A 23,352-nucleotide genomic window follows, 5' to 3' on the forward strand; every position below is an offset into this window, starting at 1 on the left:
CCTTCCCAAACTGCTCCCAACATGAGTCCTTCCCAGTCTGCAATTCAAGAACTGCTCCAACATGGGTCTTTTCCAGGGGATACAGTCCTTCAGGAACAAACTGCTCCAGTATGGGTCACCCACAGGCTGCAGTTCTTGCCAGGAGCCTTCTCCAGCATCAGCTCTCCACAGGTTGCAAAGTGAATATCTGCACCACTGTGGACCTCCATGGGCTGCAGGGGGACAGCCTGCCTCACCATGATCTTCACCATGGGCTGCAGGGGTATCTGCTCCTGGAGCACCTCCTCCCCCTCCTTTTTCACTGACCTTGATGTCTGCAGGCTGTTTCTCTCACATTTTCTCAATCCTCTCTCTCACAGATGCTGCAGTGATTTTTATCCTTTCTTAAATATGTTATCAAAGAAGTGCCACCAGCTTTGCTGATTGGCTCAGCTTTGGCCAGCAGAATGTCTGTTTTGAAGCTGGCTAGAACCAGCACTGTGTGACACAGGAGCAGCCCCTGCATCACCCCTCTCCCCCCAACATAAACCAAATACACTTGGAGAAAAAAGAGCTGGGATACTATGAGATAAGAAGCATCAAGAGATTTTACCCTGGGAGCTGCAGAGAAGTGTACATCTATGGGGGAGGGGGGTACCTTCCTTTCATTTAATCTGAACAAGGAAGACTGTCTTTGTATTTGCGGAATACTGTATTTCTTTTGCTTTAAATAGTATTGGCTCTGGGAAGGAGGTCACAGACCAGATATGCAAGTCTGTTAGCTGAGTTAGAATGCTGTGTGAAGTTTTGTTCCAACCTTTGATGATACAGAAAAGAAAAAAAAAAGCACAAAAAGAAGGAAAAAATATTATGACGTTTGGGACACAGGACACAAAGGACACAGAGCATCAATGGCACAATTCATCCTGCACCAGAGGATACAGACAAAACTCAGACAATAATTTCTATGCAGTTAAGCTATAAGTGACTGACAACAACATTCAGCATTCAAGAAAATGGCAGAACAAGAATCCAAAGCCTGTAAATAAATAAAAATAAAATAAAAATCACACTCTACGTTAGAAAAAAGGTCCTGGGAAATGGAACACCAAGAGAAGGAGAAATGAGGCAGATATTTCTGGAGATACTCCAGTCAAGCTAGGAAATATATCTTCCAGTGTCAGTAGTGCAACTGAGTTAACTTCAAGGGTAACCACAATGGTTAAGTTCAGCCTAGGGAGACCATTCTCCCACTGTCAGCACAGAGAAAGACAGACTCCTTTGGGAAGACAATTCAAATAGTTTAATTTTCTGCTCAGACTTGCCCTCTAGAGGAGTCTTTCCCCACTGGCTATAAAGGGAGCCTAAGAAACCTGACCGACTGACCTCCTTGGATCTAGTCTGAGGAATTAAGGGAACAAGGATATTATGGAGTAATGAGCAGTGCTATTCCTATGATTTTATCCAAGTTGACAGCTGTTTTGCTTTTTTCATGCTTGACAATACAGATTACAATTTCACTCTCCATAAAACGCATTATCCTGCACTAAGCAAAGACAAATCTCTGTAAAGAAAGTAACTGCTGCTGCTTAAAACATTACCTTACCAGTGAGATGCAGGTGCTGGCGCTGAGCCTTTTGCCAGAGAGCTTTCCTGGGTCCTTCACCTCACAATAACATAGCAGTACTTCTCCTACCTTGTTGCTTATAACATGACAAATTAAAGCAGATAGAGGATTTTAGACTTGGCAGCACAACCCCACCCCCCCACCCCCCACGTTTTTAGCATTAACCCCGCAAAAAGCAGCCAATTTTCTCCAAGGAGATGTGAAAAAACTTGGTGGAGCTAGCACATCTATTTATCATTTAGTTCTAAGAGAGAAATATACACTAAAGTTAGGACATTTGCCACATTCACAGTTCTTTGGAAACCTGACAAAATAAATTAACCTATGCTTATACAGTTCATCTCTGTCAGCATATTGTGATAAGTTTTCTTTTAACACACTAGACACAAGTACTCCTGTTTTCTGGACTTATTAGTGTCTCATTAAAAGATGAATTTTAGAAATTTTATCCTAAGAATCCAGTTAATTGTATTATCTAAAGAAACACAAATTGTTCAAATGGATAGTTTTTGGATGCATTCTGAGAAGCACAAGCACAAGACTCCCTAACATACAGTTAGATTCTTCTGCATCTACTCTCATATCTGAACCCTTAACGTACCTGCAAGGGAGGAGAAAAGGGATCTATGAAGAGCATGACCTACTTATTCCTACTCCCTCCTGTTGCTGGCTTTCCTTGCTGTGTGTCTTTTTATAGACATGAGGTGTTGGGTAACATTAGCACAGGTCTGCTTTGACACTGCAGGAAAAATACAGTTTGAGGGGGTGGGAGTGGGTTGATCCTATAGAGTCCCCATCTTTTCCATTATAAATGTAGGCAAATGCTTCTGTATCAGCACAGCAGTAATGCTTTGTGCAGGTGTAAGCAGCTGTGAAAGGTGCACAAAATTGGGAATGAGTTCAAGGAAACTGGATGAATTGTAGAGGGGATCTAAACCAGTTGAGTAAAGGAAGATCAAAAGCTACGGTCTTTTCTGTACCTCAGAGTATCACTTGTCTAAATATAATTTTTAAAAAAGAGAAATTTGGACTTGTGCTAATTGATGTGAGGTGTGAGCCAGATGCAAACCTGCTTATAGCAAGTAACTTTTTCAAACTGTCAAGGGATTTTCTTACCTTGTCAGATCATCAGAGCTAGTGTGGCTTGTGTCTGGGAGCCTACCAGAAACCTTGGGATGTCACCAGACATCAGTAAGGTATCCTAGGGGTGGGGCACACAGAGTGCAATTCACACATGCAATGGGCAAAATACAAGCCTTCAAAAGAGATCAGGCACAAGTGAAAGTAAATACGACTTTTTCATTTAATGGAAAATTCACTAACTTTGTGTCTATTCTCCCATCTTAGAAATCATCCAAGTTCTTTGTACAATAAACAGGTAAAATAGCACTAACTCCCAGAGAGTCGCGAGAAGTCATGAAAGAGAAGGCACTAGCTTTTCCTATTGCTCTTTTACTCCGGAAGAAGATTGAGACGAACAGGAAGTAGGGAGAGGGGAAGCAGAGGAAAATATTCTGATCCCTATTGTATAGTTTTTACATAGTGCTCTTCCTTCTCCGACTGTGGGTATAGCGTTCCTGCTTTTTCCTCTTTTACACGCAGATTTCTCGCAGGGGTGGTGCTACTATGTCGCGACGGCGACGGCACAGTGACGAGAGCGATGGTAAGTATGGATGGAGTGAGTTCCAGGGTCTGGACTCCGCGTGCCCTGCGCTTGGGGCCGTGTTATCCTTAGGGCTGGGGGAGTGGTAAGTCTCGGCTGAGATAACTCCCCGCGTTGCCTCGCCTTTGGTTCGGGGTGGTGGCGGCTCACACTGTTCCTCTGTCAGGACTTGTAGGGCGTTCTGGTGCAAGGAATCGGCTTACGTAACTGGGGCTAAAGACTGCCCTGAGCCGTTGCTTCGGTCTGCCTCAAATACGGGGAGCGCCTTGGGTGAAAGTAAACTTATATCAGAGCACTCAGCTCTGCATATGTGTAGTCAGAAGGATGTGCTCTCACATCATGTAGAGGCTTTAATGGAAAACGCTCAGAAAACATTGAGAATGGAGAATAACTGACTTCAGAAACTGAAACAAGTGCTGTTTCTCTTTATAACATAAATCTGCATGAGTGGAGAGTTGGACAGTTTTGTGACTAGCTTTTTCAGATTTTCATTGCAAAGATAAACTGGTTTTTAATCACACTTTTATTTTTTAATTGCTTTGATGTGCAGTTTTTTCTAAGCTTATAACCCCCCTAAAAATATAAACAAGGATTCTTAATATCTTTTTTTAATGTATGCTGAAGAAGGTGTTATTAAGCAAAATACACAGTAACTGATAACTCTGTAAAGTATGCTTAGTTTATCTCACATATACTGTCTCATACAATAGTAGAAATGCAGAATTATTTCTAAACAAAATTTGAGATAGCTACAATGTTAACTGTTTCTACTTCATGGATTAAGTCATCAGTAACATGGCTATACTTTTGTTTTTCTTGTTTATTGAGTCAATTTTGAATGCTTTGTCAGGACTTAAAGTATGTTGCTGGAATGGTAAAAGTATCTAGAGAGTTCTTTTAGAATAAGCAGGTGTATTGGGTCTGGCTGGGATGGAATTAACTTTCTTCATAGCAGCCTATATGGTGCTGTACTTTCAATTTATGACCAAAGCAGTGTTGATAACACACCAACATTATTAGCTATTGCTGATCACTTCTTGCAGTGTCAGGGCCTTTTCTTTTTCCCACTTTGCCCCTCCAGTGAGTAGGCTGGGGGGCAGACAAGATGTTGGGAGGGGACACAGCTGGGACAGCTAACCCAAACTGACCAAAGGGATGTTCTGTACCATATAATGTTATACTCAGCAATAAAGGTTGGGGGGTAGTCTTTCCAAAGTGGTTGTCAGACTGGATAGGTATTGGTCTGCTGGTGGGAGGTGGTGAGTGACTGCCTTTGTATCACTTATTTTCCTCCTGCCCTGTAGAGAATTGAAGTCAGTGGGTTGATTAGCATTGATAATATGCAGTTGTGGCCTTGCCTCGCAGGCAGTGGGTTGATTGACATGGATGATGTGCAGCTCGTTCCCACTAAGTAGTTAAATGCCACTGAAGATGGGGGGGGGGGGGGGGGGGGGGAGTTGGATGGAAGAGGAACATTGTGGTCTGACCTCTGGAGGATGGAGAAACAGCATGGACAGTAGAATCTGACTGACAGTAAAAGCCTTGTTGCAGCCTACTAGTTTGTTTAGTTTGTTTGTGCTGCAATGCTGCCCTTCTTCACTCATTAAACTGCTCTTTATCTCAATTAATGAGTTTTCTCACTGTTGCTCTTCCTATTATTTCTTCAATTGTGTTGGGGGTGGGGGGAGTGAGTAAGTGGCTGTGTGCATGCTTGGCTGCTGGCTGGGGTCAACCCACCACAGCAGGCAAATAACGTTTAATGTATTGAAACAGGGCAAACTCGCAAAAGGAGGAGAACGTCTGAGCCATCTGAAATTGAAGAGAGACTTGAATCTTTAATATGCAGAGTGGGAGAGAAGGTATAAATACTATTTCCATATTGTTTTGTGACTTGGGGTCCTTGAATGTAATATGTTGTTTTCTTTGGTTTATATGTTTTAATGTGTTAATAGAACATTAGCGATCCAAAAGAAGAAAATCCATTGGAAACTTCCTAGCTGGAAAATTGTTGGCCTCAGTAAAACTTCTTTTTTTTTTCTTTTTAAAAAAAAGAAAATTCTTAAGTGCTATCCCTCTGATACCCCTCTGCTAGTTATACTTCAGCATTGTATCATTCCAACTCTGAACTTTATCACTGCTTCCAGTTTTTTTGGGGAGTAGAGGGAAGCTAATGAGATACATACCCAAACAAGCAAACAACAAAAGGTTCCACCACTGTCACAACTGATCTTGGGACTTGGCTGGGTTTGGTGCTTTTAACAAGCATAGAAAAAAGGGTGACAGCAAATATTATGGGTCTTATACATTAATTTAAGCCACGTACAAGCTATGTAGTTGTTTCACTTCCCCTAACGTCATTAATGTAATGTTTAATTTGGTTACTGAGAGACCTCTGAAGCTATGTTAACTCTTCCTAGGAAAACACTAGAGCTCCTTGCTATGGAAAACTCACAATTGAAGCTCCTCTTAGTCATTTTTGCTTCTTATTTCTAGCAAATGAGAAAAATTGTGAATTCCTAATGGGATTTGAACCATTGCTAACAGGAAAAAAAATGCAAAGTAATATTTTGTTTTATCCTATTTGCTTGTCTTCTGTTTGTTACTATGGGAATAGTTGATATACCTGATTGATGAGAAGACACCATTTTCTTTCTTAGAGTACTTCCTCTCTGGAGAGCAACTTGGAAGGTCTAGCTGGTGTCTTGGAAGCTGATCTACCAAACTATAAAAGCAAGATATTAAGAATTCTTTGTGCTGTGTACGTATGCAGAAGATTTGGGAGGTGCTCTGTTATCTATGCTAAATAGAAAAGTTTAAGTATTTGAAGCACTTTAAATGGTGTGAACAGCTTTTAGTTCTTGAACACTGTTATTGCTTAGGGTTTGTCTTACTTCGGGCAAAAGAAATTTGAGAAGCTTAGTCTGTTGGCTTAGGCATAAATCAATGAAAATATCCATGTGCAGTACTCCTACTTGAAATGTGTGCACGAGGTCATAAGCAAAGTAGATGTCAGAGCTGCTTTCTTGTTGCTATGGGGAATATGCTGGGTAGTATCTTGTTTCTGAATTGAATGGTCACTAAGGAAAACAAAAATCTGTTAAGTGCTAATTGTTATCTGTGTATTTCTACTTTTCCTGTTCCCTTTCTTATGGGCTGAGGTGCTCCTTTCTCCATGAACCTACCCTGTATGTAATAGTGGAGAGATGAAGGGACTAGAGGTAGGCTCTGCCCTTGGCTAGCAGCACTTCTTCCTCTCCCTAGCAAAGTCCTGGAACAGAGTTGCTTTGTCTGTTGGGCCGTTAGGGAAGTTTCCCAGGAGAGTATTGTGTGGGGTCTGCAATAGTATACCACATTGGGGGTGGGGGTGTTTCAGTGCCAGCTTGTGCTATAGCTGTAAGGAAACTTTAAATCAATTTTGTAGCACTGTTCATAAACATAAATCAAACAGTACATGTTTCCAACAACAGCTGAATGCCTTTGAAGGCATGGAATTAGCTCACACATTTACAAAACATTTGAAGAAAATAAGTGGTTACAATAGGATCTAACCTGTCTATTTCTTTAAGACCTTATACTGAAAATTGCTTACTTAAGTTCAAGATACTTACAATCAAATTTAATTTTTAAGTGATGTAAAAAGTTTACATGTCTTGCGTATTCTTGCTGTTCTAGCATAATAGAATGGCTGACATGCTACACTGAACAAGTTGTCTTAAATGGTATTGTTCAGTCATATTCCCATAGAGTATATAAAACATTGGAAAACGAGGCAGAATAGTCAGAATGGTTACTAATATATATATATTTAATTAACAGATTTTTGCTTTAAAGTGACTGATATTTTAAAAATCTGTTAAATTATATATTTGGGCAGTACTTAAAATTATATTACTAGAAGCTTTTGTCAAATGTCATTCCAGTCTTATACCTTATGTCCTTTGCTTCAATAACAGCTTTTGTCCAGATTAAAAGTTTTTGCTGAGTTGGAGACTGCAGCTGAAAATGTCTTAAAGTGTAGTTGCTGTAGGTTTTAGAATCTACTATAATCCTAAATGCTTATGAGTTAAAAATAAAGAGAAAATTTATTGAAATGTAGTTAAAAGTAGTGTATATATTCCTAAAGAATTATAGTCCTAAAAAGGATGTTCTGTAATTTTTTGTCGACAGGACACATGAGGTTAGCAGTTTACCTTGCTTAAACACAAGAGAAGCATAACATATACAAAGCAGATTCAAAGATGCTATGTAAATGCAATGATTGGCATGTGATAAATGAACATCTAACAAAATGCTTGGATTTCTTCATTTAAACCAGTGCACGTCTATTACCAGAAAAGCTTACCATTTACACAACGTTAGTTGGGTTGCTGAATGCCAGGAACTACAACTTTGGTGGGGAATTTGTAGAAGCCATGATTCGTCAGCTCAAAGAATGTTTGAAAGTCAACATGTATAATGAAGCTGAGTACTTAGTAAGTGGAATCTTTCACATCTCTCTTTCCTCTAGTCTTCCTCTCCTCGTCCTCACCCAATATTACTTGCTCTTTGACATCCAGAGGGGCTGGAGGTTTTCTGTATGCAACATGGTTATCCCAATTCTGGGTTCTTCACACAGTGTGCAAGAGCAGATCCACACACCCAGTTGAGATACTTGTTTATTGCATGTCTGTGCAGAGATGGGTGCTAGGTGGTGAATCCACAAAGCTAGCATGTCTCTTAACACATAGTAAAACTTTTTATACAATTAACGTTTAGTCACACTTAATTCTCATTGGTTCTTACAAGCCTTGTCTCCATTTAAAGTTACAGTGGTGTGTTTTTTACCATGCATGTTCTGTGGGGAGGGGGCTTTATTAGTAGGGGGCTCTCTTTGCTCGAGGGTGGATCTTTTAGTATGCTACTTAGGATAATTCACACACAGTTCCAGTAATTTTCTGTTTGGTCTCATTAACCTTTTGGTTCTCCTTGAGCTTATCTTGTTATGCCCCAGCTTGACATATTTATGGTGTCCATTCCTTCTCCCAAGGTCTTGTTTTGTTAACTGTAAGGATTTAACTAACATCCTCTTTTTTTCAAAATTTTCTTGTTTTTCACTATATTTACATTTTTCCCCCTCTCTTTTTTTCTTTTTTGAAGTAAATCATTCTTAAATCAGCATGGTCTTTTCTGACATCCCCATGTAGTGCTCCATAGGCATGCCAGGAGAAAGTGTGTGGGTATTCCTAAGGAGAGGAAAATTTAGGTTATGATTGCAAAACTGATCTCCAAACTGTGTGTGAAATTTCCCACAGTCAAATTAACTCTTGGGAAATCAGAGGTTTTCTTTTTCTTCCTTCCTCCTAGTTTGTTCTACAGGAGAATGTAGAAGGTGAATGAAAGCTATTGATTTCTACTGTGCTCAGAGACAAATACTGATCCTGTTGGGACCCTTTATTTATTTGTTTGGTGGTTGTTTTAAAGACAGCTTATTCCCAAGTGGATAGGTTTTATTGGATGGCTGTAATCAGTTCTGTATGCTCATCCTGCTTGTGAGTAATGAAGACCAAGTGGATAATTTTCAGTGCTGGCTCCTTTTGAAACCACTTCAATTTGATTAGCAGTATACCATTAATTTGGTGCCTTGTTAAAACACGACAGTAGCAGTGGTTTTAAGGGTCTGTCTGTATGAAACTAGTTCAAGTTATGAATAAGTGACTGTAGAAATGCATTTTGTATGAAAGTCCTGTATGAGCAGCATACTGATTTAACACTGATGTGTACTATTATTCTCTGGATAAATGCAAAAAATAAATTTCCATCTTCAGTCTTGCATACTCTGTGCATGTTACTCTGTGTGTGACACCCCCAGCAGCTCCTCTGTCCCACCCCTTGCCCACTCCCCATGTCTCTCTCTGACTCTCACCCCTGCCCCATGTCATGCTCTCTCGCTCACAGGACCCTGCCCCGTGTCTCATGCATGCTCTTTCCAGCCCCTGCCCTTTGTCTTCTGGCTATTTCTTTCTCTGGCTTGTACCCTGTGTCTCACTCTTGCTTGTTCTTTCTCCAGCTACCACCCTGTAGTGCGCTCTGGCTCATGCCTTGTGCCCCCCTCATTCTTAGGCTTGCTCGTTCTCTTGCTCCTGCTTTCTCCAGTTTCTTCCCTGTGATGTTATTTTGCTGATTGACTGTATACGAAGTAAAAATGAATTCCAAATCAAATATAAGAATAAATGCAGTTTAGTACATTATAATAAAGGAAAAATAGCATGGAATATGATAAAAGGAAACGGTACTAGTCATGCACAATATGATAAAAGAGCAATAGGAGTGAAGCACCAAATCATTACTGCAAAGCATTACAGACACTAAGAAAAGGATACATCACCAATTACCACCTTAACATCATCCAGGCCCACACTTTGGCTGAGAAGTCCCATTGCAGCTGGCACCAGGAGTCTCTCTGTAACAGGGAAAATTCCTATGCAGTGCGTCTACCCATAGGTGCTTGCCCACCTTTATACTCGGTGAAAAACAAAAATAGTTTACATACCTAGTATATGTAAACTTTTACATTTAGGCTAAGTGCAGGTGTGCACTGTCTCATGATTCGTAAAATTTGCACACGCCAGGGGCATTGGCCAGATGCCTGAGCATGGTGGAGTTACTGTCATGACATAGCTGCACACAGTATTGATTGTCTGGATCTTCCTGCTCATATCTTGCTTGTTCGGGGGGCTGAGGACAAACACCACCTGCTCATTAAAGTTGTCCCTGAGCTCCCTGTCCAGGTTAAATGATTCATAATTAAAGACAAAGGCTTTTTCATAAGCAGTAATCAATTTAAAAAATTTTAACCACAGATGTGTTCTAACTATTGTGTACTGGATTGCATTCACTATGTCTCACTCAACTTTCTTCAGCAGTCAACTGTTGGTGCCCTCTATTTTGTTCTTTCTTGAGCTCCCACCCTGTCATGCGCTCTAGCTCATGTGTTTTGGCTTGTGCATTCTTGCTGCTGCTTCTCATGTTCCCACCCTGTGACACATTCTATATTGTGCCCTGTGTCTCGCTCTCACTTCTTCAGCTGTCACTGTCCCCCATCCATTTCCACCCCTGCTCTGTTGTGCTCTCTTCCCCCTTTCCCCCTCCCTCTGTGTGTACATCCACCTCACCTCCTTTGAAGTTGAATTAATGCTTGTTTCTTTTTGTGTGGTTGGATGCAAGAGTATTGATTTAAAAATTAATAAAATAACATTTTTGTTGTTGTTCAATAGGTTCGTTTTCTATCTGATCTTGTGAATTGTCATGTAATAGCTGCACCTTCAATGGTAGCCATGTTTGAGAACTTTGTGAGTGTGACACAGGAGGAAGATATACCACAAGTAAGCATAGTAACTGCCATCTCAAGTGTTGTGCTGTTTTTACACAATTTCACTTTATCATGAAGAAAACATTCAGTTAGCATGAATAAAAGGATTTTGTGAGTTAGACAATACATGCATACAGTGAACTACTTAAGTGTTCTGTAGTGAGGTAACTCAAGTAAATTTCTTTTCCTTTGCTTCTGGCAAGTCTATAATACTCAGTGAGTTTTGCCAAGTTTATTGAACAGTTGTAATATATAGCTGGTTTGCAGAAAGATTCTAAACGTATATTTGTTTTCTTATGTGTGCATGTCATGTTTCAAATAAAATGTAACATCTTTCAGGTAAGAATATATTTTTTCTTTGGCTGCCAATCCAGCTAATACACTGTGACTGTGGACTATGGGAATTGGGTTTAGTTATTTCTTTGCTGATGAGTGCATTGCAGTAGCCTAAATATTTCATAGATCACATTAAGGTCACTGTAACAGTGATGCACCTTATGGGTTGCATAACTACTTTATGGAAGGGTCAGTTATTAAATTGTTCTGTTGATAGCTTAGTTCAACTTCAGTTTCACTTTTTTTTTCTTTGTTAACAGTTTTAAGAGAAATTTGTCAGGAAATTTGGCATTGGTAACTTTGAATGATTTAAGTAAAGAGACTCTAGAAGGGTTTTGTGTAGGTCTCCAAATATATTGTATGTCTAAATGTCTGCCTCTTGAATTATACATTCCTGTTTTCAAACAGCCTCTTGACATGTTTTCAGGAACTTGAACTGTCACATGGTTGTAATCCCAAGTATTGATTGCCGATTTAACTGGAGTTGATCTCTGTATCCCTTTAAATAATAATGCATTTGCTACTCTTTGCATTGAGACAAATTCAATAAGTTTGTCAAAGAAATTCCTTTTTAATTTATTTCCTGTAGGTACGATGTGATTGGTATGTGTTTGCATTTCTGTCATCTTTGCCTTGGGTTGGAAAGGAGTTGTATGAGAAGAAAGATGCTGAAATAGATCGCCTCTTGTCCCACACAGAAAGTTATCTGAAGTAAGCTATAACCAGTAAAAATATATTCTTTCTGGTACCTATTCAAGTATGGATCAAAAGCTTTGATTATTGTTAATTTATAAATACTCTAAATTCTGAGACAAAAACAACTGTGAGGAAAAGACTCTGAAAAATAAAATAGATGGAGAGGTTTATGAATCTAAATGACTTAAGTATCACTCTCAACTTCTCTGTGTGTTGAAGGTAATATTTTCTTGATGCATATATGTCTACATTGTTATGACTGGGCTGCTGGTCACCTGTGTCTGTGCCTGTCTGTTTGTGTCTGTGTCTTTTTCTCTAAGTGATTTGAGTTAACATTGCCATTGAGACTAGGCGTCAGTGATAATTTAAATGTTCACAAACCTGCTTTTATATTACTGCAGATCTCATCAGCTTAATAGACCAAATAGTAGTACATTCACAATAAGAAAACATTGCTTTCTTAGATCGGCTTTTTAAGTGTTAGATTTTTTTCCTATATAAACAGGCGTCGCCAGAAAATTCATGTACCCATGTTACAAGTTTGGATTGCTGATAAACCACATCCACAAGAAGAGGCAAGTAGGCTTTATTTATTTTGTACTGTATAAAAGATGCTTTAAAATAATTATTTAGCTGAAGTGTTCTTTGGAAATTTTAAAATAAAGGTGATTTAAGAAGAAATTTAATTCTTTCTGAATCACCCTCCCATGTGTCTTTATTCCAAATGGATTCTAGGTAAGAAGTTCTCTTAAGTCTTGGGCTAAAACTTAGAGCTGCATTGGGTGAGTGGGAGAGCATTTTGTTGCTTGGTGACAGTCCCCTTTAGGAAATGCTGCTAAACAAGGAATTGTCACTGAATATAATGTTCTTGGGAAATGGGGTTACAAGGCTCTGTACTGAAAGTACCTTTTGGAGAAGGAAGATGTAATTTACCCATTAAAATGTTTCCCTTCCACAAAAAGAAAACTATTAGAGTGTTCTTCCTGTGGTACCTTTGCTTTTTACAGCTCTAGAAAGTGCTAGACAAATACAGGCAAATGTTATGCAGCACTAATTGCACCCTCTTTCATAATTAAACCAAAAGTATTAGAGGGGAGAGGTGGCTGATATGCTTTTTTTTTCTTTTTATTGAGCTTTTTACTTTTTCCTCCACTGGACTCACTCCCGTATAATATCAATGTCTGCCTTGTACTGAGGAGCCCAATACTGGACACAGCACTTCAGATGTGGCCTTAAAAGTACTGAATGGAGGGGAAGGATCACTTCCTTTGACTTGCTGGCTATGCTCTTGCTGATAAAGCCCAGAATGCGGATGGCTTGCTTTGCTGCAAGGGCACACTGCTGGCTCATGTTTAACTCGTTTACCAGGACCCCCAGGTCCTTTTCTGCAAAGCTGCTTTCTGGTTAGTCAGCCCCCAGCATATACTGATGTATGGGGTTGTTCCTCCCCAGGTGTAGGGTTTGGTGTTTGCCTTTGTTGAAATGCATGAGGTTCCTGTGAGCACATTTCTCCAGCCTGGCTATGTCCCTCTGAACATCAGCCCTGCTCTCTTTGTACTTACTGCTCCCCCCAATTTGGTATCTCTTAGACTGTATTTAAATCTTTAATTGTAGTATTGAAATAATGTGGGTCTTTTTGTAGGTGGAATGAATGTTGACTGAATTAATATTGATGGAATGAATTTGTGTATCACACTTGGACTCCTGGACTGCACTCTGGTGTTTATTTTATTAGTAAAATGGCAGATGCCTTTAATGTGTGAAATTAGGAGCAAGATTGCTGTTCAGAGTTGTTGTCTCTTGGTTTACTGAATCATTAGATGGCTTCTAATAAGCAATTTAAATAGGTGCTTGTTTGGTTTTTTTCTGAATGCAATAAGGAATTTACCTAAATGTTTGCTAGTCCATACATCGCAGGGAGCTACAAGTTCAGTTATAAAATTCAGCATATCTGAGATTTTGTGTCTTTTCCTTCAGTACTTGGACTGCCTTTGGGCCCAGATTCAGAAGCTGAAAAAAGACCATTGGCAAGAAAGACATATTCTGAGGCCTTATCTTGCCTTTGACAGTATTCTTTGTGAAGCATTGCAGCATAACCTGCCTCCATTCACTCCTCCGCCTCACACGGAAGATTCAGTGTACCCAGTGCCAAGGGTTATTTTTCGGATGTTTGACTACACAGATGACCCAGAGGTATGTATTTTCTAGGGTGGAACTGAATGTGCAATGGGGTGGTGGTTGCGAGGCAGTGCTGGTCAGGATGCAGTATCACCTTTCCCAGAATGGTTATCAGTGTGAAAGTCAGAAGTAATTACACTTTGATACTGCTGGGGAGATTAACTAGATGACAGAGCTAATACTGACAGGCAGATTATTGAAGTTTAAAATTTAATAAGTGATTTTCAGATGTTTTCATTAAGGATATGTCTTGAATGGATTCTTTGATGTCTAATAATATAAATGTGTTCAGGTAGTAGCCTCTCCTTCTGTGAGGATGGTGGTTTGGGTTTCATCAGCCTAGCTGCACATAGGAACTTTATACATTGAAGATTATCCTCTACCCATCTGTTCAAATTGATTAATATAGAACATGGAACATAGTGGTTGACCTGGGTTAGATCAAAAGTCCATCTAGCCAAGTTTCTGTGTCCAGCAGTGGCTAAGAGCAGATGTTTTGACAAGAGAACTTATGCATAGAGGAAGAAAAGAAAATGCTTTCCCCAAGTGCTTTTTCACCTGTTTGCTTCATTTGATGGCCCTCAAATCTTGCGTTGAAAGAGACAACAAACATTTGTTCTCTCCAACCTCTCTAGGCAATTCATCATTTATAAAATCTCTAGCATATCCTGATTCAACTGTGTCTTTTCTAGGTTGAATGATAGTAGCCTGTCTAATTGTACCTTATACAGAAGCTGTTCTATACCCTAGGTCATCACCATCACCTTTTTCTGAAACTTTTCCAGTTCTGCTACATCCTGTTGGGGGAGGGGAGAGTGGCAAGTATGAGTAGAACTGCATATGGAATGGAAGATGTGGATGCACCATGAACCTATACAATGGCATAATGTTCAGTGGTGTTCCCTATTCCTTTTCTGCTAAGTCCAGTCTGTTATTGCATACTGAGATAAGGTTTGTATAGAACTATGTTACAACCAAGTTTGCATTCCTGAACAGTAGAGGGCAGTTCAGCGTTCACCACTTTATATGTGAAGCTGGTCTATTTTTTCCCATCTGTAGGGAGAAGTCAACCAGTCATTTTATGGTTATCTTCTACTTTAACACCCAGACACCAAGTTTCTCAAGATGTTTTTTTTATCTGCAATTTTCCGTTAATGGTCCTTATTGTTACCAAGTTATTTAAAAGTAGCATCTGCAAGCTTTTTCGTATCCAACGCCTGCTCCCTTTCCAAATAATTTGTGGATCTGCTGAACAGCACAGGTCCCTGGATAGATTTCTGTGGGATTCTGCTGGTGACCCTCCTCTGCTGTGAGGACTGATTACTTATCTTTTAACCAGTTATTTTTCTGTGTAAGGACTTCCCCTCTTGTACTGTGGTTGCTTAGTTTACATGAAAGCCTTTTGAAGATCTAGCTAGGCTGTCAGCCATGTTTCTCATACACACGATTGTTGACTTTGTTAGAGAACTCCAATAAGTTTGAGAGGCCTGACTTTACAAAAGCTGTGCTACTGCTTCTCCAAACAGCTTCTTAATGCTATTATTTTCTATTAGTTTTCAATAATTTTCCCAATATGGAAGTCAGCCTTGTTGGTTTACAATTTCCTGGAAGACCTTTGCAATTGATATAATCTTAGTTGATTTTGAATGAGAGGATATGCATCTCAATTAATAGCTCAGCTATTTCATTCTCAAGTTCCTTGAACTCTTCAGTGGGTAATCACTTGTTGGCACGTGTTGCAAAATGAGTGGTTTATGTCAGGTTGCTTAAAGAATCACCACTAAGGGTTTGAGTGAAATAGGTTTAATATGAATTTGTGGAAATGCAACTACACAAGATTTGATGGCAAGGTTCACTCTATTATTTATTATGTGGACTAAATGCACAGAGATAAATCAAATTGAAATTGAGTCAGAACAGAGTTGGAAATAGCTTATAGAGATCAAATGCGTAAGAGAGTAAAGGAGATCCTTCTGTTGAGTCACGAGGTTTAGAGTGGACCCCCTTGCTTTCTAAATTCTCATAAAGTTTAGGTGCAGCTAGATCCAGTCTTAGTTTCAGACTTGGTCAATGGTTTATGTCTAATGGGAGAGATATAGAGAGTGGGATAAAGAGTAAGGGAGACCCTTCTACTGAGTCATGAGGTTCAGGGTACACCCCCTTGCTTTCTAAACTCTCAGAGTTTATGTGCGGCTAGGTCTACTCCTAGTCTCAGACTTGGACAATGGATTAGATCTAGAGAAATATAAAGAGTAAGGGGAATTCTACTGTTGAGTCATGAGGTCCAGAATAGACCTCCTTGCTTTCTTAGACTCTTACGGAGTTTAGGTACAGCTAAGTCCAGTCAGTCTCAGACTTGGACAATGTCTAAAGGGTAAGGGGGGAGAGAGAGAGAGGATTTTTTCACAATTCAGGATTATCCATAGGATTTTGGCAACAAAACAAATCAATGGAATTTGTTCAAATTACTAGAATAACTTAACCAGTTCAAGATTGTAATACTTATTTTGACAAAGGTATACCTGTTAAAAGTTCCCCTTGTGTTCAGTGAAATACACCTTTTGCATTCCTCAGTGGGTGAAGGGTTGAGCCTTGAGGAGCAGGGGTATCAGCCCAGGCCCTGTTGTCAGCTTTCAGCGACAGTCCCCCTAGTATGGCAAACTTGGTAGTTCACGAGCTCTGAGCAGCGTCCTGCTCAGAGAGATGCTGGCCGCAGCCTGCTGTGGTCCAGGAGAGCTCAAAAGGGTCTCACTTTAGGACTGCTGTGAGATGATTGGTTTTAGTCATCAGTAAATTTCCATTCTCGCTGCAACCTGAGTTGGTAATATTTCAAAAATTCCAAGATCAATGCTGTCATTCCACTTGGGTTACCACTTGGACTACGATCCAGGCAAGAGTGTTCTGTGGTTGTCAGGGAATAACTGATTGTCTCCATTCTCATTCCCTGCTCCAGCCAGTCAACGGGAGTTTCAGTAGACAGTGTCTGGGGTGCTTAACCGCCCAACTCATTACTCAAGCTGCCAAGTCCTAATTGGTATCTCCTGGGGTTGTAGAACAGCCCAGACCAAGGGGGAGAAGTGTGCCACCACAATCCACCCCGTTACTAAAGTCAATCTATCTCTCATAGAGTGGTAGTGTGGTCGCCTCTTGCCTCTATGCTTATAAACAGAGTGATGTTATATTCCAATTATGATTAGAGGGAAGCTGCCTTTTGTTAAATGTGATTCTTAAGCAGTGTTATATATGCAAGGTTTTTGTAAATGGTGTTATCTGCTTAGCTGTCCTCCATACCTTAACATATAAAATAATGTTTAACACTAACCATAACACAACAGAGATTAATAAAATTATGATGGGATGTAGTATTTGATTCAGGATTCCTATTGCTGTCGATGACTATCCGAATAAGGTATCCCACCAGTGATGTTCTCTGTCTTTCTTCACTCTTTCTAGGACATGGTGAATCTTCTCTGTATCATGATGGATGGTAATTAGTATTTTGCCCATTGTCTTGGATTTGCTTTAGCAATTGAGTTAGGTCATTGTGTTGGAGCATTTTCTTACCAATGTAATGTTCATTCCAATGGAGGTAGGTAGTAACTTTTGATAAGGTGTGTAGTCTGATTGTAACAATTGATAGGTTGTGCCAGGAGCTGAATAGTTAAAGTCACATCTTATAATTTTGGTAAAATTACAAATACAGATATTTGAGTGATTATGTGTCTCCACAGTGGTGTTGTCTGTAAGTATAAAATCACAAAGGGTTCTCATACAAGCACATCCATTTCCAACACGTACAAATACAGTTTCAGGGGTTTCATCAGGATGTATTTCAAAATGACAAACATTTTGTTCAGTGTCAAGACAAATGTCTTGGGCCTTAATAGTGTGTGTTTCACAAATAAATCCTTGTTCTTGTACAACACGCATCAACATCATCATCTAAACACAACTTCAGCTTTCAGGATTCCTTTTGCTAGCTTCTTGTACTAATAGTGTTTAGCATATCTGATTTCCTTTTTGCAAGTCTCTCTCAGTAAATAGTATGCATTTGCTGCATGGTAACTTTAAATAGTCTCTGTGCCACCCTCAAAAATGGAACTTGTTAGCTGCCACTTTTAGCTTCTATTCATAACGCCCTTTTTGAAGCTAAGTATGTAAAATGAAAAAAATGCAGTAGTGTGTTTTTATAGCCTATGTTGCTGTCACAGTCAGTTATGTAGTCAAATACTATATCTTTTCCCTGTTTAGGCCTGGAATTTCAATCCATTAGTGTTCAGTTACTTATTTACATGTTTAGCTAGTTGATCTGATTTGTATCTGTGCTGCCTTTAACATGCAACATCACTCATCTAACAGTATGGCCTTTACTCGCTCCTGCAGGCTTTATACCTTGATGGTTTTTCAGTTATATAGTGAGATTGCCCTTGCCTAGTCAAAATTTCCACCTTTCTGTGAACAGAGCTGTTACCATAGCCACAATGGAAAGAGCAAATAGATACAGTAATCTCAGTGCCATTTAGTTGTATTTTCTGGAACATTGATGCATAACTGTGAGCACATTACAAAGAATTAACAATATGCTTATGAAATCATTCTATCCTACTTTTAAGGATGTTTCTGGAACTTCCTTTTGGGTTTTTGGAAGATAACTATTTCATTGGCTCTGAGAATTATCTTTTGCAAGTATTGCACTTGCTATAAATGTAGATTTGTGATGCTTTGGGGTCTAGTTTTACAAGGCTATAAAGGATAATAAGGTACTGGTATGCAATCGAGTTCTTGCATCAGCTGATGCATAGTAACAGACAATGAATATACAACGAAGAGACACTGTAGAATAATTATGAAGTAAAGCATGTTTGTTAAGCTAGCTATTAAACTATGCTTTTATAACGTGCATAAAGATAGAACATCAAGATTATTAAAGGTGCAATGTTTTCAGTTTGCAACTAGAGCAGGCTGTATTGTCAGTTCCCAGATCGCTCTGATCTTCTGTGGTGTAGCTGGAAAAGATGAAGTGTGTATTAATATACTCCTGATGTATAATGATTTTATGTAACCTGAAAAAACAAAAGATGCAAAATGTCAACCCTTTAGCATGGTCCCAGCTGCCTAAATATAGAAGTACTTACACAGCAGAGAGGAAACAGTCTAGGAGGTTCCTGGAGTGTGGGGAAGAGAACTTCCTGACACAGCTGGTCAGTGAGCCAACCAGGGGAGATGCCCCACTGGACCTGCTGTTTACAAACAGAGAAGGACTGGTGGGTGATGTGGTCAGAGGCTGTTTTGGGGATAGCGATCACGTGATGATAAAGTTTTAGATTCTCTGAGAAGTAAGGAGTGGGGTCAGCAAAACTGCTACCTTGGACTTCCACAGGGCAGACTTTGGCCTGTTTAGGAGCCTGGTTGGCAGAGTCCCTTGGGAGGCAGGGCAAGGAAGGCTGGGCATTCTTCAAGAAGGAAGTCTTAAAGGCACAGGAGCGGGCATCCCCATGTGCTGAAAGATGAGCCAGCAGGGAAGAAGACTGGCCTGGCTGAACAGAGAGCTTTGGCTGGAACTCAGGGAAAAAAAGGAGAGTTTACTACTTTTGGAAGAAGGGGCAGGCGACTCAGGAGGACTATAAGGATGTCGCAAGGTTATGCAGGGCGAAGATTATAGAGGCAAAAGCCCAGCTAGAACTCAGGCCAGCCACTGCTGTAAAAGATAACAGAAAATGTTTTTACAAATACATTAGAAACAAAAGGAGGGCCAAGGAGAATCTGCATCCTTTATTTGATGGGGGGGGGGGGGAACAACATTGCCACAAAGGATGAGGAAAAGGCTGAGGTACTTAACACTTTCTTTGCCTCAGTTTTTAATAGCAAGACCAGTTACCCTCAGGGTACTCAGCCACCTGAGTTGGAAGACAGGGACGAGGAGCAGAATGAAGTCCTCACAGTCCAGGAGGAAACAGTTAGTGACCTGCTGCTCCACTTGGACATGCACAAGTCTATGGGGACGGATGAGATCCAACTGAGGGTACTGAGGAAGCTGGCAGAAGAGCTCCCCAAGCCACTCTCCCTCATTTATCAACAGTCCTGTGTGGCGTATGAAGTCACATACTCCAGTTGTGGTGCAACCAGCGACACTTTATTGTACAGAGAAGCTCATATTTATATCTCTGAGCCCAGATACAAATTCCAGCTGTATGTACCACCAGGCTCAGGGCAGAAACCATTCATGCAGTTACATAGCTATATATCACTACAAGCATGCAGACACCTAATTGCTACTAGATAACCATGTTTGTTTCTTACTTTCCTTCACAATACCCAGCTGTTCTCTCATCTCCTGCCAGATCAGACATTCTCCATCCTCCTCTCATATATCTATCTTAAGACATTCTCTGTCCTCCTCTCCCACAGTCTTGGCTAACAGGGGAGGTCCCATTTGACTGGAGGTTAGCCAATGTGATGCCCATCTACAAGAAGGGCAAGAAGGAGGATGGGGAACTACAGGCCTGTCAGCCTGACCTCAGTGCCAGGGAAGGTTATGGAGCAGATCATCCTGAGTGCCATCACATGGCACATGCAGGACAACAGGGGGATCAGGCCCAGCCATCATAGGTTTATGAAAGTCACGTCCTGCTTGACTAACCTGATCTCCTTTTATGACAAGATGACCTGATAAGTGGATGAGGGAAAGGCTTTGGATGTTGTCTACCTGAACTTCAGTAAAGCTTTTGACACTGTCTCCCACAGCATTCTCCTGGACAAACTGGCTACTCATGGCTTGGATGATTTTGCTCTACACTGGGTAAAAAGCTGGCTGGATGGCCAAGCCCAAAGAGTGGTTGTGAATGGAGTCAAATCCAGCTGGTGGCTGATCACAAGTGGTGTTCCCCAGGGCTCAGTGTTGGGGCCAGTCCTGTTTAATATCTTTATCAATAATCTGGATTATTGATAAAACAACTACCATGGCTGCTGCTGGGAATGAGCAAGGAGAAGACCTGAAAGAGTTGGGATGAACTGACATCAGCAAACCATGAGGTCCTAGTGATTTCTCAGCTGATGCTCATAGGAAATGACTTGTGCTGGTGACAATTTTTGCACGATCCTGCATGTGTTCCATGTTGTACCAAATTCTGATGTTAACCTAGGCCAAAAATTTAGAAGTAGCCTAGTGTTTTGTGCAGGTACTGGAAGAGCATAGATCAAAAAGGAAATACTCTCCTTTCTATGAAACTAAGATAATTTCTATAAATTGGCTTCATTTGATATCAGGATTAAATATTGTAGTCAGCCAAACTGTCTTGGGTACTGCCCTCTGGGGTTGGTACAGGAGATGCCACTCTCACTGTACTTTACAGCATTATTACTTAGACCTGAAGCCCCAAAATAGCCAAATGTGAACTAAAATAAGGACTAATTAGACTGGAGTGGCTGGCTAGGGACACTGAAAGTATTTGGTGCCACAAAACACTCAAATGAGGAAGGCACAGAAAGCACCTTCTTTTTCCCAGTGCAGTACAAAATCCCAGTAACCCAGCTGCTTGTCCAGGAATAACAAGTTTCTACTATCGCTTAGGACTTGAGTCACACAATGTGTCTAAAATATTTGATAGTCACTGTAAATCTGTAAATCTCACTGTAAATAGTAGTCTAGGTCATACAAGGACATTTGAAAATAAAATTCAAGAGAAGCAAAAGGCAGATGCAACTGTCCGAATCCAGCAGCATCTGTTAAAAGAACAGCGACAGGTATCTCTTCTTCTCAATGACAGCTGGCTGTTTCCATGCACTTCTCCACACAAGATACGAGGTCCTAAATGACTACTTACTAGTAAAATCTGAAAGTAACTAACAACCTACAATAAACTTGAGTATGAATTTGACTGTTCCTATTGCTACCCAATAATGTAACAGGAACCAAGATTCAAAAGACAGAGTGAAAGAAGCTCACATTGGAACAAAAACTTACAAGAAAAACCTTGAATGGTGCAAATGCACATGAACTTCTTTAAAGACTTCACTGAATTCTCAAGCTCTAAAAGCCTTTAGAAAACATACAAAAAATTGTGTTGACTTAGTGTCCTAGTACTAGAGATGGCAACACATGTAGATATGCCTCCTGACTCTTTATTCAGCCCCTCCAAGAACCAATTGTGTGTCAGTCTGATATGTGACAGCCTGTGGGTTACTTAAGTGTCAAATATATGTATAAAAAAAAACCCCAAAATCCAAATTACCCTTTTGTGCTGTCTTGCCAATCTTGCCTTAGTTTCATCCAGTTCTTTGTGAATCTTCAGTACATGCTTGTTCATTTTACGAATAGTGGAATGTAAGATTTCCCAGACGTAGAACCTAGGAAAGATGCAGAACCCAAAACAGTAAATTGCACACTGCTCCAAGACAGAAAATGTGCAGATCTGCTATAACTCTCAATTCTTCTTATTCAAATCATCAGAAACAGGGCAACTTTGTATTGCTACAGAGCAAGTTAGATAGAAAAGTGCACAACATTGATCTGGGGAGATTTACAACATTTCATTGCCATTACCTAGGACATCTACTGGAGCGAGCAAACATTCAATATTAAGAAAGCATATCACTCACTTCTTACCTGTACTTTGCACTGAATTACCAAACCAGCACTTTATTTCAGAATCATTCTGCAACACTACTAGCATCAAAATGCCAGGTCTGAGCATTTTTCCCACTCTCAGTAAACAATATATCGGAGGGTGATGCAGGATACATAGAATCATAGAATCGTTTAGGTTGGAAAAGACCTTTAAGATCATCAAGTCCAACCGCTAACCCAGGACCGCCAAGTCCACCACTAAACCATGTCCCTAAGCACCACATCTACACATCTACACATCTTTTAAATACCTCCAGGATGGTGACTCCACCACTTCCCTGGGCAGCCTGTTCCAATGCTTGGTAAACAATTTCAGTAAAGCAATTTTTCCTAATGTCTAATCTAAACCTCCCCTGGCACAACTTGAGTCCATTTCCTCCTGTCCTATCACTTGTTACCTGGGAGAAGAGACTCTGTCTACAACATCCTTTCAGGTAGTTGTAGAGAGCAATAAGTTCCCCCCTCAGCCTCCTTTTCTCCAGACTAAACAACACACCTATATGCCCTAGGTGCAAGCCAAGACTCCACCAGGCTAGCAGCTATACAACAGGGTTGATGGTTCTTGTCCAGAAATGGTCCTAGAGCTTCTCCTTCCACTTTGGCAAACTTACAGGCTACTTGCATGAATCTTGCTAGCATAGCTTTTTGCAGGACATAGAAATGTACGCTGCAGCTCAGAGGAAAATCCTAAAGCTTGTGTTTTAGGGAAGCAACACAATTTTATGTAGAGTTTAAAGCAAAATAATAAAGGAAACACTACAATTATTCTAAATTTTTAAAAAATGGATTCTAATAATTTAAATAAAAAGTCAGATAAAAAGCAACTCAAGACAGAAATTCCATACTTGTTACCTAGTAAAATCATGTGCAAGTTCTGAAGAGAAGATCCAGTTTGCTAC

The 23,352-nt window shown here is 40.2% G+C and overlaps 1 protein-coding gene across 1 annotated transcript in view; it reads left to right on the forward strand.

The window, feature by feature from the left end:
* The first annotated feature begins 3,090 nt into the window (after positions 1-3,090).
* Positions 3,091-23,352, forward strand: part of LOC119140918 (nuclear cap-binding protein subunit 1-like) — a 63,870-nt gene continuing 43,608 nt past the window's right edge. Inside the window, exons 1-8 of the mRNA XM_037372581.1 lie at positions 3,091-3,269; positions 5,043-5,128; positions 5,927-6,027; positions 7,585-7,741; positions 10,523-10,630; positions 11,543-11,664; positions 12,155-12,224; positions 13,627-13,846. Of these exons, the coding sequence (XP_037228478.1) occupies positions 3,233-3,269; positions 5,043-5,128; positions 5,927-6,027; positions 7,585-7,741; positions 10,523-10,630; positions 11,543-11,664; positions 12,155-12,224; positions 13,627-13,846 (901 nt within the window). The 5' untranslated portion in view covers positions 3,091-3,232. The remainder of the gene's footprint in view (positions 3,270-5,042; positions 5,129-5,926; positions 6,028-7,584; positions 7,742-10,522; positions 10,631-11,542; positions 11,665-12,154; positions 12,225-13,626; positions 13,847-23,352) is intronic.

The sequence above is a fragment of the Falco rusticolus genome, chromosome W, assembly GCF_015220075.1.
Source record: "Falco rusticolus isolate bFalRus1 chromosome W, bFalRus1.pri, whole genome shotgun sequence".
Classification (NCBI taxonomy): Eukaryota; Metazoa; Chordata; class Aves; order Falconiformes; family Falconidae; genus Falco; species Falco rusticolus.